The 13947-nt window shown below is 40.1% G+C and overlaps 1 protein-coding gene across 4 annotated transcripts in view; it reads right to left on the bottom strand.

Annotated features, from left to right (window-relative positions):
* Positions 1 to 13947, bottom strand: part of adcy6 (adenylate cyclase 6) — an 86838-nt gene that overhangs the window by 58349 nt on the left and 14542 nt on the right. For all 4 annotated transcript variants that reach the window (XM_008104027.2, XM_008104026.2, XM_008104028.3 and 1 more), the window contains exons 4-7: positions 10754 to 10903; positions 6310 to 6431; positions 5914 to 6025; positions 5452 to 5579 (exon numbers count right to left, since the gene is read on the bottom strand). In XM_008104027.2, the coding sequence (XP_008102234.1) occupies positions 5452 to 5579; positions 5914 to 6025; positions 6310 to 6431; positions 10754 to 10903 (512 nt within the window). The remainder of the gene's footprint in view (positions 1 to 5451; positions 5580 to 5913; positions 6026 to 6309; positions 6432 to 10753; positions 10904 to 13947) is intronic.

A 13947-nucleotide genomic window follows, 5' to 3' on the forward strand; every position in this document is an offset into this window, starting at 1 on the left:
GTTATGGCCCTTAGAAATGGAAGTAAAATGAGAGGGAAGCTGGAATTGGAAAGAGCATGTTGGCTAGGAGAATAGTATAAGCTCAAGAGACGAGACCCAGCTGCATCTAGGAGTCTGGGAACTGGGTCAACCCCTAAGAAAACCCCAATTAAGTCTTCATACTTGGACCTCTGTTCTGGAGGTCACCTATTCTGGCAAGAGCTGAAGAGTAAACACATTTAATAAAGACTGAGACAAGAAGTCTGGGGCAATCCTGGACATCAGGATACAGCCAATGTAAATAACAACAACAGCAGCACCAGCATCCTCTCTGCCTATTATTTAAAATCTTTCTGTTTTAAAAGCCTGCAACTCAATGGATGGAAGGGATCTGCTTCATAATGAAGCTAGTCATGTTAATTAGAGTCCTCCTGGATCAGATCAAAAGTTTATCTAACCCAGCAGTCTGTTCCCTTAGTAGCCAACTAGTTGTTCGTAGGAAGCTTACCAACAAAACATGAATGTGTAAGCCAGTGTAAGTAGTCACCACTTACAGTCTTCTGTTTCACGAATTAGTCCAATTCCCTTTTAGAAGCCTCCTAAGCTGATGGTTCATTACTCTTGGCAAGACTTGTTAGCATACACTTTTAACTGCAATATTCTTAAGTCTGAAGAACATGGAATATATTCTGGAAAGGACCAGGATGAAGGCAATAAAGCAAGTAGAGACATGTGGCTCGGAGAAGAACAGTATGGGCAAAAGATATGAACACTGGTGGAGCCCCTGGTGGTGCAGTGAGTTAAACCCCTGTGCTGGCAAGACTGCTGACTTGAAGGTTGGGTTGCTGACCTGATAGTTGCCGGTTCAAATCCAACAAAGGGACAGCGTGGATAAGTTCCCTCTATCAGCTCTAGTTCCATGTGGAGACATGAGAGAAGCCTCCCACATGGATGGTAAAAACATCAAAACATCCAGGCGTCCCCTGGGCAACATCCCTGCAGTCAGCCAATTCTTTCACACCAGAAGCGACTTGCAGTTTCTCAAGTCACTCCTGACACGAGAAAAAAAAAAAACCCACTGATCAACACACATCTTGGTGTCTCAAATGTTAGCCCTGTTTCTGGATATAGGTGATCTGCTGATTCCAAAAATGGCACCAATTTTCACCCATCTACTTTAGTTTTTGAGATACAGAATATCTGCCATCTACCAGTCTTCATCTGCTTGCACATAAAAAAACATGGCAACCATGTCAAACAAACTAGAGTTGATGCAGTCTATCCAATGCCATTTTCTGAATCAGCACCCAAAATAACCCTAGGAACAGGACTAAAAACCAAGACACTAAGTAATCTTTTTGTTTGGACTATGAAAATCAAAGTACAGGCAGTCCTTGGGTTACAAACATTTGACTTACAAGTGACTAATAGTTAAGAACTGGGTGAGACAACAGAAACTGAGATAAATCTGTTTTTCGGGCTGTATGGCCATGTTCCAGAAGTATTCTCTCCCAGCGTTTCACCCACATCTATGGCAGGCATCCTCAGAGGTTGTATACATATCTCACAACCTCTTAGGATGCCTGCCATAGATGTGGGCGAAACGTCAGGAGAGAATGCTTCTGGAACATGGCCATACAGCCCAGAAAACACACAACAACCCTGTGATTCCGGCCATGAAAGCCTTCGACAACACATTGAGAAAAATCTACCCCTCAGAAGGGAAATTCATTCCTGGGAGAGTTATCAGAAATCCTTGTTTCCACAACAAGCCAAATTTTTCAAAACCCAACAATCACAGGGATAGTGAGGTGAAATCTTCTGAACAGGGGGCACAGACAGCAAAACAAACACTATAGGGGTGCTAACCCTCCTTTATGCTACCCAAAGCTTAGATAGATAGGTACGACGGAGTTACACTTTTAAAATGTATCTGTTCTGACTTTCCATTTCACCTCTTTAATTTCATTTTTTAACAGATTCTTCAACAATTCAAGCAGTTTTCTAATATCTGTCTAAATCAGGTGTGTTGCAGTGGAGCATAGAATCACACTTTGATGCTAACATCATTACTGTCATTTATAAAACACTATTTTCTGATCAGAAAATTCTGATTTACCAGAAACCTCTGGCTGGTGGAAAACTTCTTGCTCATGACCTCTATTATCTCCTCAAACAGTAAGGCCAATGGTAACAAATTATGGAACGTCTTGTCCAAAACATCTAGAAGAGTGGTTCTCTTCTAGAAGAGTGGTTCTATGGGCTGCGACCCAGCAGTGGGCCGCAAGAACAAAAATCTGGTCCGCGAACCTTTTCCCTCTTTATTTTATTTCCGCTCCTTTCTGCAGAGCTGACCATTGCATTGGATAGATCACATCAGCTCTAGCTTATTAAAAATGGTTTTCTGTGGGCAAGCAGAACTCCTGGATGGCATATGATCTGTATCAGATCCTAGAGCTGATGAGGTCTATCCAATGCAATTTTCTGAATCAGCACCCCAAATAACCAAACCAAATCTAAAGTTGACCAAAATCTGATTTGTAACCCTTTGGGTACTAATGTTGGAAAGTGGTCCCTGGCCAAGTGTTCCCTGGTCAAAAAAAAAGTTGGTAACCACTGATCTAGAACCATAAAGCTTCCGCACCCCTAGTTTTCTCTTGTGGATAAAACCACTCTTGATCTTAGAGTGGAGTTCCAACTTCAAGACTCATTGATTTCATTTCATCTTCTTTTCTATCGCACAAACACATTAAAAGCATATAGCAACTAAGTCTACATAAATAGATTTATAGCAGTAGTCTTTATTTCCCAGTTACATTGCGCAGATTCAGGGTGTAATATCAGGCATAGAACTGACACTCCAAGGAGGCCATGGCATTCTTGGTTTTGGAAAGAGGAAGGTTGTCGACCATATGGCTGTAAAGATAACCTCAACAATGTATGGGCCACGCCTGGTAGATTCACAAGAGGCGGAGGAGAGGAGAGGGAATGGAGAAAATAAAGTCTCTCTCATTCTAATGCAGGAATGTCCCCAAAACTGGGAGGAAAGGAAGAGATATTTCCAGAACAGATATCATTTCTTTGGTTTTACAGTTTAGCTTCTCACGGGGATAATTCGGATCTTTTCATTTTGAATAATACATTGTACCAGGAAGGCTAACCTAAACAAACTGTTATTGCAAAATCCTTTCCATAGTAGGGGAATATGTAACAGACCATGTAAAGAAAGCTTTTGGCATTAGGAATAGATTAATTATGCTTACTGAGAAGCAAAGAATTGTATTTATTACATTCTGAGAAAGTTACTGGCCTTGTATATGGGAGTAATGTGTTAAAAGTAACAATGTTTCCTATGTATATCATCAGAGAGGGTTAATTATAATATTTTTGCAAAGAATTAAGGACTGATAAAAGTACTACTGAGAGGAGGGGGGATAAGCAACATTTATGCATCTCTTCCAAAACATTTTATAGGGGTAATTTCTAGGGAATTTGCTCCCTCCCTCTCTCTCTCTTGCTGTGTGCCTTCAAGTCATTTACGATATTTTATGACATTTCTACCCCACCAGCGATCTTGTGATGAAACCTATCATGCGACTTTTTCAGCAAGATTTGTTCAAAAGGAATTTGCCTGAGGTTGAGAGAGTGTGTCTTTTCCATGACTGGGTGGGGATTTGATTCCTGGTCTCTCAGAATCCTGGCCCAAAATTCAAATCACTGTATCATGCTGACCAAAGCACTGCTTTCTATTAAAGTAAAACCATACCTTGTATATTATAAAAGATACTCCAAACTCTGTGTCAACCAGGCAGCCTCTGCTGGAAATTACCCTTTAGCTTCTAGCTCTCTGTATGGTTTACAATCTACATCTGGGAAGCTGCCATGTGTGTACATAGGTCATGTGCAACATATCTTATCTGTTGTGAGCCAATGGAAGTATCAAACTATGGTTCATTGAGAGGCTGTTTAGAGGGAAACACTGGAATGCCAGGTTTGACTCAAAACCCACCATGTCCTCTCACCCAACCCAAAATTAGGAGTTAATCTTAAAATGCCTCATCATTAATAGAGATCCCAAGCCATATTTTGAAATATTTCCCCCTCTTCTTTCTTTTTGCCTCTCTGACCTTCTTTTCAAAACAGGGATTGAGCAGAAAATGACTTCACTTATTTTGGGGGGAAAATAGCCACGGTGGGGTACTAAATGACGAAGGAGAAATGCCTTCAAAAACCTTCTAGGAGGCATGGGAACATTTTGCTATGTTTTTAAGAACTAAAAGAGACCCTTTTTTCAACCATGAGCTATTACTATTACAGTAGAGTCTCATTTATCCAACATAAACGGGCCGGCAGAATGTTGGATAAGCGAATATGTTGGATAATAAGGAGGCATTAAGGAAAAGTCTATTAAATATCAAATTAGGTTATGATTTTACAAATGAAGCACCAAAACATCATGTTAGACAACAAATTTGGCAGAAAAAGTAGTTCAATACGCAGTAATGCTATGTAGTAATTACTGTATTTTTGAATTTAGCACCAAAATATCACGATATATTGAAAACATTGACTACAAAAATGCGTTGGATAATCCAGAACGTTGGATAAGCGAGTGTTGGAGAAGTGAAACTCTACTGTATATTTATTTGCACCCAACTTTTCTCCCAAGACTTCGAGGCTTTTTTAAGGACTGTTGAGTGATAACATTTTTGACCCTACCCAAGGGACCACATGCCCTTGGGCCACAATTTGCTCACCCACTTTAAAGGCTTACACATATATTTCAGCATGAAATTTCATGAGGAAAGTTTACTTCATGAGATGAATGGTGCATTATCTTTAGTGGACAGGTACAGGCATGCATAACTACATAGAGTAAGTAAATAATCCTAGCAGTCGGGTCAAAGGGCGATGAAACCAAACCTTACAGGCTGTGACAACAGTGGCGACCAATGACAGTGATAGATGTTAACACCATAATTCACCTGTTTTTAAATGCAGTTCTTACAGACTGTACTTTCTGCATTTCATGGCCATTCAACTGCCAATTTCACATTGTTCTCCACTGCATTTGGAGGTAGATATCTATCTGCCATGTAAAAATGTCTCTTGAATCAGATGAAGTAGACACTAGTATGGTCCACAAAAGCTTATGCCCCAACAAACTAGTCTTCAAGAAGACACCAGACCACGGAAGAAAATAGTGACCCTCCAAAATTATATTGAACTGCAGATCCCAGCACTGACTACGCAGCTTTAAGGCTGCTGGAAGTTGCAGTTTGATAACCTCTGGAGGAATTCTGCATTATTCCTATCGCTGCATAGACTGTGCTTACTCCTACAGAGCAATATGGATTCTCTTCTGGAAAACCGTCACAGACACAGTGCGTGATACATGTATAATAAGTCACTGGGAACCCCAGAAACATGCACATGTCTTGCAAGCCAAGTCATTCCCCATCTCACACTCACGAAATGGCCTCAATCATGTCCACACCCATCTCTACGCAGCAGTGGGCATGATCTGCCCGTGGCTCCGGCAGCCCTGAGACACAATAGTAGCAATCCCCAAGGATCTTGATGCGCAGGCAATGATTCTCCTGGAAGACAACAAAAAGAACGATCAGTGGGGGAGAAAGGTTCAGAAATCCCATAATCCATGACTGGACCATTCCATTATTTAAATCTACTAATGTTATGGCTTGTACAGGCAACTAGAACATTGATATATCGTCACCAAGTCATATGGAAAAAAGGCCAAGTGACCGAGAAGGATTACTTGATTAGAATTCAACAGAGAAGAGGAGGAGGTATTATTGGTCTTTGAGGGCTCAATGCTTCTTCCCGACACTTCCTCCCACAAACCCACAATGAGCTGCAAGCCATTACTTCCCCTCCTTTGTCTGCTCACCCTATTCCACCTTCCTCACTTACCGCAGCCAACTTGTCGAAACGGGCAAAAAGCTCATTCAGCGTCATGACCAGTTCTTGTGCTGTGCACTGCGAGGCCAGGCTCGTGAATCCCTCAATGTCAGCAAACAAAATGCTGTTGGAATGAGAAAAGGGGAAAGGAATAGAGAAGTCTTCAGCCATCCTATTGCCTTTGAATCCATTTCTTACCTAACTTCAAGAGGTCACAATCATTCATTTTTTTGTCCCAGCCTGGTCACAACCATTCATTTTTTTGGCCCATCTGATGTTGTCTGTGCCCACCCTACAAGGGTGTTCTTTAGATGAAATGTTCCATGCCTATTGCAGAATATCCTTTGATTATGGCCACTCCAAGGCCTCAATTACCACCAGACATACACACCACAAACTCACAAATACCTGACATTGTCATGTTTCTGGATGTAGATTTTGTGGAACATCATGTCTTCCTTTTTGGTGTTGATGTCCTCTTTCATCTCCATTGCAACATGCTGAGGCAGCACTGAGAGAAGGAGTCGTTCCTGTACATCGCCCAAGAGAAGAAGATCAATTATAATTGCCCCAAATGGGAAGTTTTTCCTCAAATAAGGAAGAACAAAGCCCAATGACATTATTAATTATGCTCCTCTCTTCATCTTTTTCCATATGTGCCTGAGGATGTGGATAACTTGCTACGTCCTGGGATAAGGTCTTACTTGTGGAAGATAAACTGGAGGAAAGGGGAAGAGATCAAAACAAAATAAACAAAAACAACCTGGGTCAAGGGAAGAGCCCTAAGGGGCATGGTGTAGTGATTTTAGTATTGGAGGGGCAGGCTCCTTTCCCATGACAACAGTTATCCTTCCACAGTTGCAGCTTTGACTTTAGTGAATTTATTCAGATTTGATTGAAAATGTTCTCTGTATGAATATCTACATCCTCTAGTTTGAGTCTATGGTCAACTTCCTCCAACCTTGCTGGAGGACGCAGAGCAGGTCTGCACAACCTGTGGTTGTCTTGTGTGTTTTGGCCTTTAGCTCCCAGAATTTCTGGCTATTGGACAAACTTCTGGGAGTTGGAGGCCTGGACATCTGGAGGGCCACAGGTTGTGCATGCATGACCTAGAGCAGAGGTCCCCAAACTTTTGAAGCAGAGGGCCGGTCCACAATCCTTCAGACTGTTGAGGGGCCAAATTATCATTTGAAAAAAACAAACCAAATTCCTATGCATACTGCACATGTCTTATTTGTAGTGCAACAACAACAATGAAAAAACAATACAATATTTAAAAATGAAAACAATTTTAACCAACATAAACCTATCAGGATTTCAATGGAAAGTGTGGTCCTGCTACTGGCCAATGAGATAGTCAAGTTAATTAGAATTGTTGTTGTGTGCCTTTGAGTTATTTCAGACTATGGCCGAGCCTAAGTCTAAAATTAATTATTTATTTACTGCATTTATTTACTACATTTATATCCCTCCCTTCTCACCCCGAAGGGGATTCAGAGCAGCTGTATGTACATACAATATATTATATTATTAGCATAACACAATATTAGCATTATATATTACTATATTGAACTATACCACTATACTATTATATAATATGTAATATATAACATATAATTAATATTATTATATGGTATTACTATTAGTATTATATTGTATAACATAATATTATTATCAATATTATATGTATATACAATATATTACATTATTAAAACTGATATAAAAATATTATATTATAAAACTGAGGTCGGGGGCCAGGTAAATGACCTTGGAGGGCCGCATCCGGCCTCCGGGCCTTAGTTTGGGGACCCCTGACCTAGAGAATAGCTCTCTAGGTATCTCTAGATCCTGTAATGCATTCAGCTTCCAGCAGAAGGTGACCACAAGAGACCTAGATTTTCCTAGAGATATGTTCTCTCAAGTGAAAAAAAAAAATAGAAATGTCTTTGTCATTTTTCACTTTCACAGCAGACCTGTTCTTCTAACTTCAGTGAATGTGGCGGACTGATTATATAGGAGGGACAAAGAAATTAAGATTGTATTATAGATCAGGGGTGGGAGTCTTGTAGTCTCTTCTGAGGGACCTAAAGCTCCCAGTATTATTTCTCCCTGTGAGCTATACTGGCAAGGGGTGATGGAACTTGCATGATACCCACCTCTGTTCTAGATCATTCCTGAGGATAACGTACAGACACTTATTTCCCTCTGTCTATTATCCAGAACTTGTGAGAGTCACTGGAGTGAACCAAAACAGTTTCAGAGAAGGATATGAGTTGCAGGCTCAAGTCTTTCTCTAAACCGAATGTGCACTTCTGCATTTCAACTAGGGCTTTTCATTTGAAAGATAAGGGATTTGGACAATGAGAGCCCACACTGTTGATTTACAGACCCAAAATATATGCAAATAGCTAATACACACATATATGAGTACAAAGTCTGGGATATTATTTTACAGGAACATATTAGTATTAAGTCAACAGTGACATGTTCCTAATTTGAAATGTGAAAGACAGGAAAAACTGTGTGTGTGTGTGCATGTCTTTCCATTTTTTCTTATTCCTCCCTCCCTTTTGTAGTGGGGGGGCATGGAATTGAAAAAGGAGTTATGGAATGAATACATTTTTATGGCATAGTGTTGCACTATGTACGTGGAAGACTTTTATTTAAAACTACATGCAATATCCAACAGCTGACCGTATATTGCATGTAGGTAAACGTTTCCCCTGACTTAATGTCCAGTCGTGTCCGACTCTGGGGGTTGGTGCTCATCTCCATTTCTCAGCCGAAGAGCTGCCGTTGTTCGTAGACACCTCCAAGGTCATGTGGCCGGGATGACTGCATGGAGCGCCATTACCTTCCTGCTGGAGTGTTACCTATTGATCTACTAACATTTGCATGTTTTCGAACTGCTAGGTTGGCAGAAACTGGGGCTAACGATAGGAGCTCACCTCGCCCCTGGATTTGAACCGCCGACCTTTCGGTCAGCAAGTTCAGCAGCTCAACAGTTTAATCTGCTGCACCACTGGGGGCTCCATACTGTATGTAGTCTTAAATAATATCCCGACGTAGATCATTACATGGTTAGTTTCCTTTTCTCAGCTCTTTTTATAGGAATTAGTACATTATGTTTGCATGGCACTATGGAGAACCAGTAGAGACAACACAATTTTCTCTTGTTAACTAATGCTAATGGTTTCTTCAGTTTTTATTAGGGAGAGGTTCAAACTGGAAAAACCAAAGAGATTTCTTATAATTCAGGTATTCTTTATAGTTCAAAATGTAGCTCCATTTGTGAAGTGAAATCTTTTAAAAACTCATTCAAATTATATTCTGAATAAACTGTATTTTAATATATTCCATATGATAATTGTATGTTGAACTATGATACGTATCATGCATTTAATGCTTCTAAAGCAGTCATGGGCAAACTTGGGCCCTCTAGGTGTTTTGGACTTCAACTCCCACCATTCCTGGCCTCAGGCCCCTTCCTTTTCCCCCTCAGCTGCTTAAGCCGAAATTTGCCCATGCCTATTCTAAAGTATCAAAGTGATGTTCAGTCTTCAAAGGGCGCTAAGACAGCATTTTTGATTCTCCCCCAAAATTATTTTCCTATGGTTTTGATATCTCCAGATATTTTAGATCTTTTCCTAATAAACTGTATTTAAACATTTTAAATATTAAACAATAACTCCAAATGCTAAAAACGACCTAAAATGTGCTTGCTCCTGTTTCAACATTATGACCTTAATTATATTGTTAAATGTAGCACTTCTACTTTAAACATTCAAATCCAGTCTATGTCTGAAATTAAGAAGCATGATAAGGAAAGGGATCTAAATAGCCTTGTCAACAGATCCCACCAATTTTTTTGGAAGGTAAGCAGGATCAGCTCTGATTAGAATTTGCATGGGAGACCACCAATAAATACCAGGTGCTGTAGGCCATATTTCAGAGGAAAGAACTGGAAAAACTACCCTTGCATATTACTTGCTTAAGAAAGCTCAATGAAAGTAAATAACCTCCATAAATTAATAGGCAACTTAAAAGCACATAGACAAACTCTTACACTATAAGGAAGTTAATCAAAGTAAACTACAGGAAATGATATGAATCTAGTTTTCCATTGTTCACATGTGAACTTTCCAGATAAATTGACTTTGGGGAGATAACGTTTACTCATTGAAAAAGACAAGGGGAAAAAAATCCTTAACGTAATTCTTAGTCATAATAATTTATCAATGTTCACAGCCACACTGGCCACACCCACTAACACAGGCTACCCCAGGGGCCATTAAAAAGTTACTAAATAATCAGCAAAGTTAGGACATTCCCAAATTGAGCATTATATTAATGATCGAAAGTTTGGGCTGAGGCACAGTACAGAACCTCAACTACGAGCCATGGATGCAATTTCAGATATGCATAACATTTAATTTCAAAATGTGTTCTGTTTCATGGTTTCTAGCATTGCTGTGGATGTGTTTGTATTAAGGAGAACTATGTCAGAAGTCTGTACTAGCCAAGCCAGAAGAACATCAGGTCCCTCCTTCAAAACCTCAGCCCCATTTTCCCCTGAGGAGTGAAGCCATCTTGTTATCACCTTTTTAAAAAGCAAGAAAATGAAAGCCAACGTTGTTTGTCAAGGGACAGACAGAACTTGGGAATGTTGTTTTTTGAACTATAATTTCCAGAATCCCCAATGGCTATTTTGGCAGGCCATTTCTAAGAGTTGTAACCCAAAAAGTGGCCTTTCGAAATTCTGGTGTTTTCATGCGTTCATGTTATGCCCTGTCATCCATGATGTCTCTCCCACCCTCCAATGCCCAAACCAGGTATCTTGCTGCCTTCGCACCTGCTGCCGGTTTTCTCGCTGGAGATGTAGTCGAGCTTGAATGTAACCACGGGTCTCTTGAAAGGCTTGGCGCTGAGACACTTCAGCTGGGTAGTGAGTGCAGATGCCGATGACATTGGTGCAGAGGAAGATCAAACTATTGGCAGCAAGCTATAAGCAAGAGAAGAAACATGAGTGAAATGGGCACAGAGGATAAGCCGGTCTGTACTTCAAGCAGTTTCTTCCTCAGCTACCTTTCAACACAAAGTTTAAACTGCTGAGAAACAGAACATGTGTATATTATTTGAATGAAAGTCCCAGAACCCAATTCCAGGAGGTACAGTACAAAACAGGTAACCTCCCCAAAGCACTGTCAAAAAGCAAACCCATACATTGAACTTCTTTTCCTGATGGATAAATTTCCTGACAATCCTTGCTCGATTCCAAGGGCAGCTCCTCTTCTTTAAGAATGAATGGAAAGCTTTGTTTCAAGAGATTCTCTTAACCCATAAAGGGGTCTTTGTACGCCCCCTCAACCTCCACTGCTGCCCAGGATACCAAAGGCATTGCTGGCATGAATGGGTAACCGGACGAACCCAGCCTCTGGCTTTGGGAGATGGAGAGTGGCAACAAAGAGGGAGAGGTTTCATTGAAATCACTGAGGGCAGTGGAGGGAGAGACAGAGATGGAGCATTAATACAGCTATCCATTAACAAAATCCACCTCCTCACACAGGAATTCTCCCCTAAAACATACCCATAATTCAACATGCATTGCTGGAGCTTGGAAATGTTATCAGCTAGTGAGCCTGGCCAATGGCCATGCTGTATAAATAATTCTTAGCAATATAGTCCAAAAAGTAACATTTCTAAGTTCCCATAAGAGCATACAGGCAGGAATCTGTAGCTTAGTGGTAAAGCACATGGCTTTGAAAGTCTCAGGTACAATGCTTGCAAACTTTAGGGAAGAAAAAGAGTGATATAGAAGGTTCATCTCTGTGACACCAGTCACAGTAGCTAACAACAGGTTAAATCAAAATGTAGCCTCATACTGTAAGATAATTTTCTGTGTCTACACATCTCCGTAAAGAACTAGACAGGGTGTGTATGTCCCTGCTGGTCCTCTTGGATCTCTCAGTGGCTTTCGATACCATTGACCATAGTATCCTTCTGGGATGGCTCTCTGAAATGGGTCTTGGAGGCACTAGTCTGCAGTGGCTCTGCTCCTTCTTGGGGGATTGTATTCTGATAGTGGTGCTGGGAGACACCTGCTTGGATCCCTGGCCACTGACCTGTGTGGACCCTCAAGGTTCTATTCTTTCCCCTATACTATTTAACATCTACATGAAACCACTGGGTGAGGTCATCCAGAGTTTTGAAGTTGGGTGTCATCTCTACGCAGATGACACACAACTCTACTACTCTTTTCCACCTCATTCCAAGGAAGCTCCCTGGATCCTGGACTAGTGCCTGGCAGCTGTGATGGACTGGATGAGGGCCAACAAATTGAGGCTTAATCCAGACAAGACAGCAGATTCAAGGGCCAATTCTTATGAAGCCCAAGACTTGAAGGCACATGGCTGAGGCTAAGGAGATCTTGAGTAGCATTAAGGTGGGAGACTATTTACAAATCTCATTTATATATATATATCACCTTGAATTCCATGATAGAAAGAAGGGGAGTACAAATGGACCCAATTTGTGGGTTTTCCAACTGGGTATAGTTGACCATTGGTGAAGAAAATAATTCAGGCAGAGGAGTCCACATGATGGCTTGTGCCCCTTTGCATCTCCCTCTGCTGCTGCACCAAGTAAGTTCAAAACAACTGATTTAAGCTACCTGCTCTCATAGCACACAAAGACAATAGTATACAGTCAGCATGGTGTACTGCACAGCTTTCCAAATGTTGTGTCATGACACATTTGTATGTCAGATGCAGTGTAAAGGTATGTCACATGAATGTAACATGTGAAATGTGCAATAAATCATATCCTTTTAAAATATAAATGAAAAGTTTTCATGAGATGTATTATGTCTCCACATTTTGGTATTATAATTTATATATGTTTCCATATCTTTTATAAGGGGTTGGTTTATTAAATGTTTGGAAAGCTCTAGTATAGTGGTTTGAGCACTGGACTACAATTCTGGAGACCAGAGTTTGAATCCCGCTCAACTAGATGACCTTGAGCAAGTCATACTTGCTTTGGAAGGAAAAGAAAACAAACCTTGCCAAGAAACCCTTGTGATAGGGTAGCCATAAATCAAAAACCTGAAGGCACAGAACAACAACAAGACTGAAGGGCTATTGGAAGCCCTGGGCAATATGTCAAATGGAGGAGTGAGAAACACTACCACTATTTTTATCTCAGTTTGGTATTCTATGTCTTTAGGAGATGTTTTATGGTATTTTACATTTTAATAGCCCTGAGAACTTTAGAAAGTGAATGGTTTAAAAGTACAATCAATTCATCAATCCTCAAAAGAAGGACTAGACCAGGGTTCCTCAAACTTTTTAATCCGAGGGCCGGTCCACAATCCTTCAGACTGTTGAGGGGCCGGATTATCATTTGAAAAAAAAAAAATACAAACAAATTCCGATGCACACTGCACATGTCTTATTTGTAGTGCAAAAACAACAACAACAAGAACAACAAAAGAACAATGCAATATTTAAAAATAAAAACAATTTTAACCAACATACATTTATCAGGATTTCAATAGGAAGTGTGCTCCTGCTTCTGGCCAATGAGATAGTCAAGTTAATTAGGATTGTTGTTGTTGTTGTTGTTGTGTGCCTTCAAATCATTTCAGACTTTGGGCGAGCCTAAGTCTAAAATGTATTTATTTATTATTTATTTATTTACTGCATTAATTTACTACATTTGTATCACACCCTTCTCACCCCAAAGGGGACTCAGAGTGGCTTACAAATTATATGTACAGTACATCCAATATATTATATTATTAGCATAGCACAATATTAACATTATAACTATATTGAACTATACCACTATAATGTAATATTATTAGTAATATTATATGTAATATAGAATATATAATTAATATTATTATATGGTAATACTATTAGTGTTATATTGTATTACATTATAATATTATCAATATTATATGTATATACAATATATTATATTATAAAACTGAGGGCGGGGGCCAGGTAAATGACCTCGGAGGGCCGCATCCGGCCCCCGGGCCTT

The sequence above is a fragment of the Anolis carolinensis genome, chromosome 2 (assembly GCF_035594765.1).
Source record: "Anolis carolinensis isolate JA03-04 chromosome 2, rAnoCar3.1.pri, whole genome shotgun sequence".
Taxonomy (NCBI): domain Eukaryota; kingdom Metazoa; phylum Chordata; class Lepidosauria; order Squamata; family Dactyloidae; genus Anolis; species Anolis carolinensis.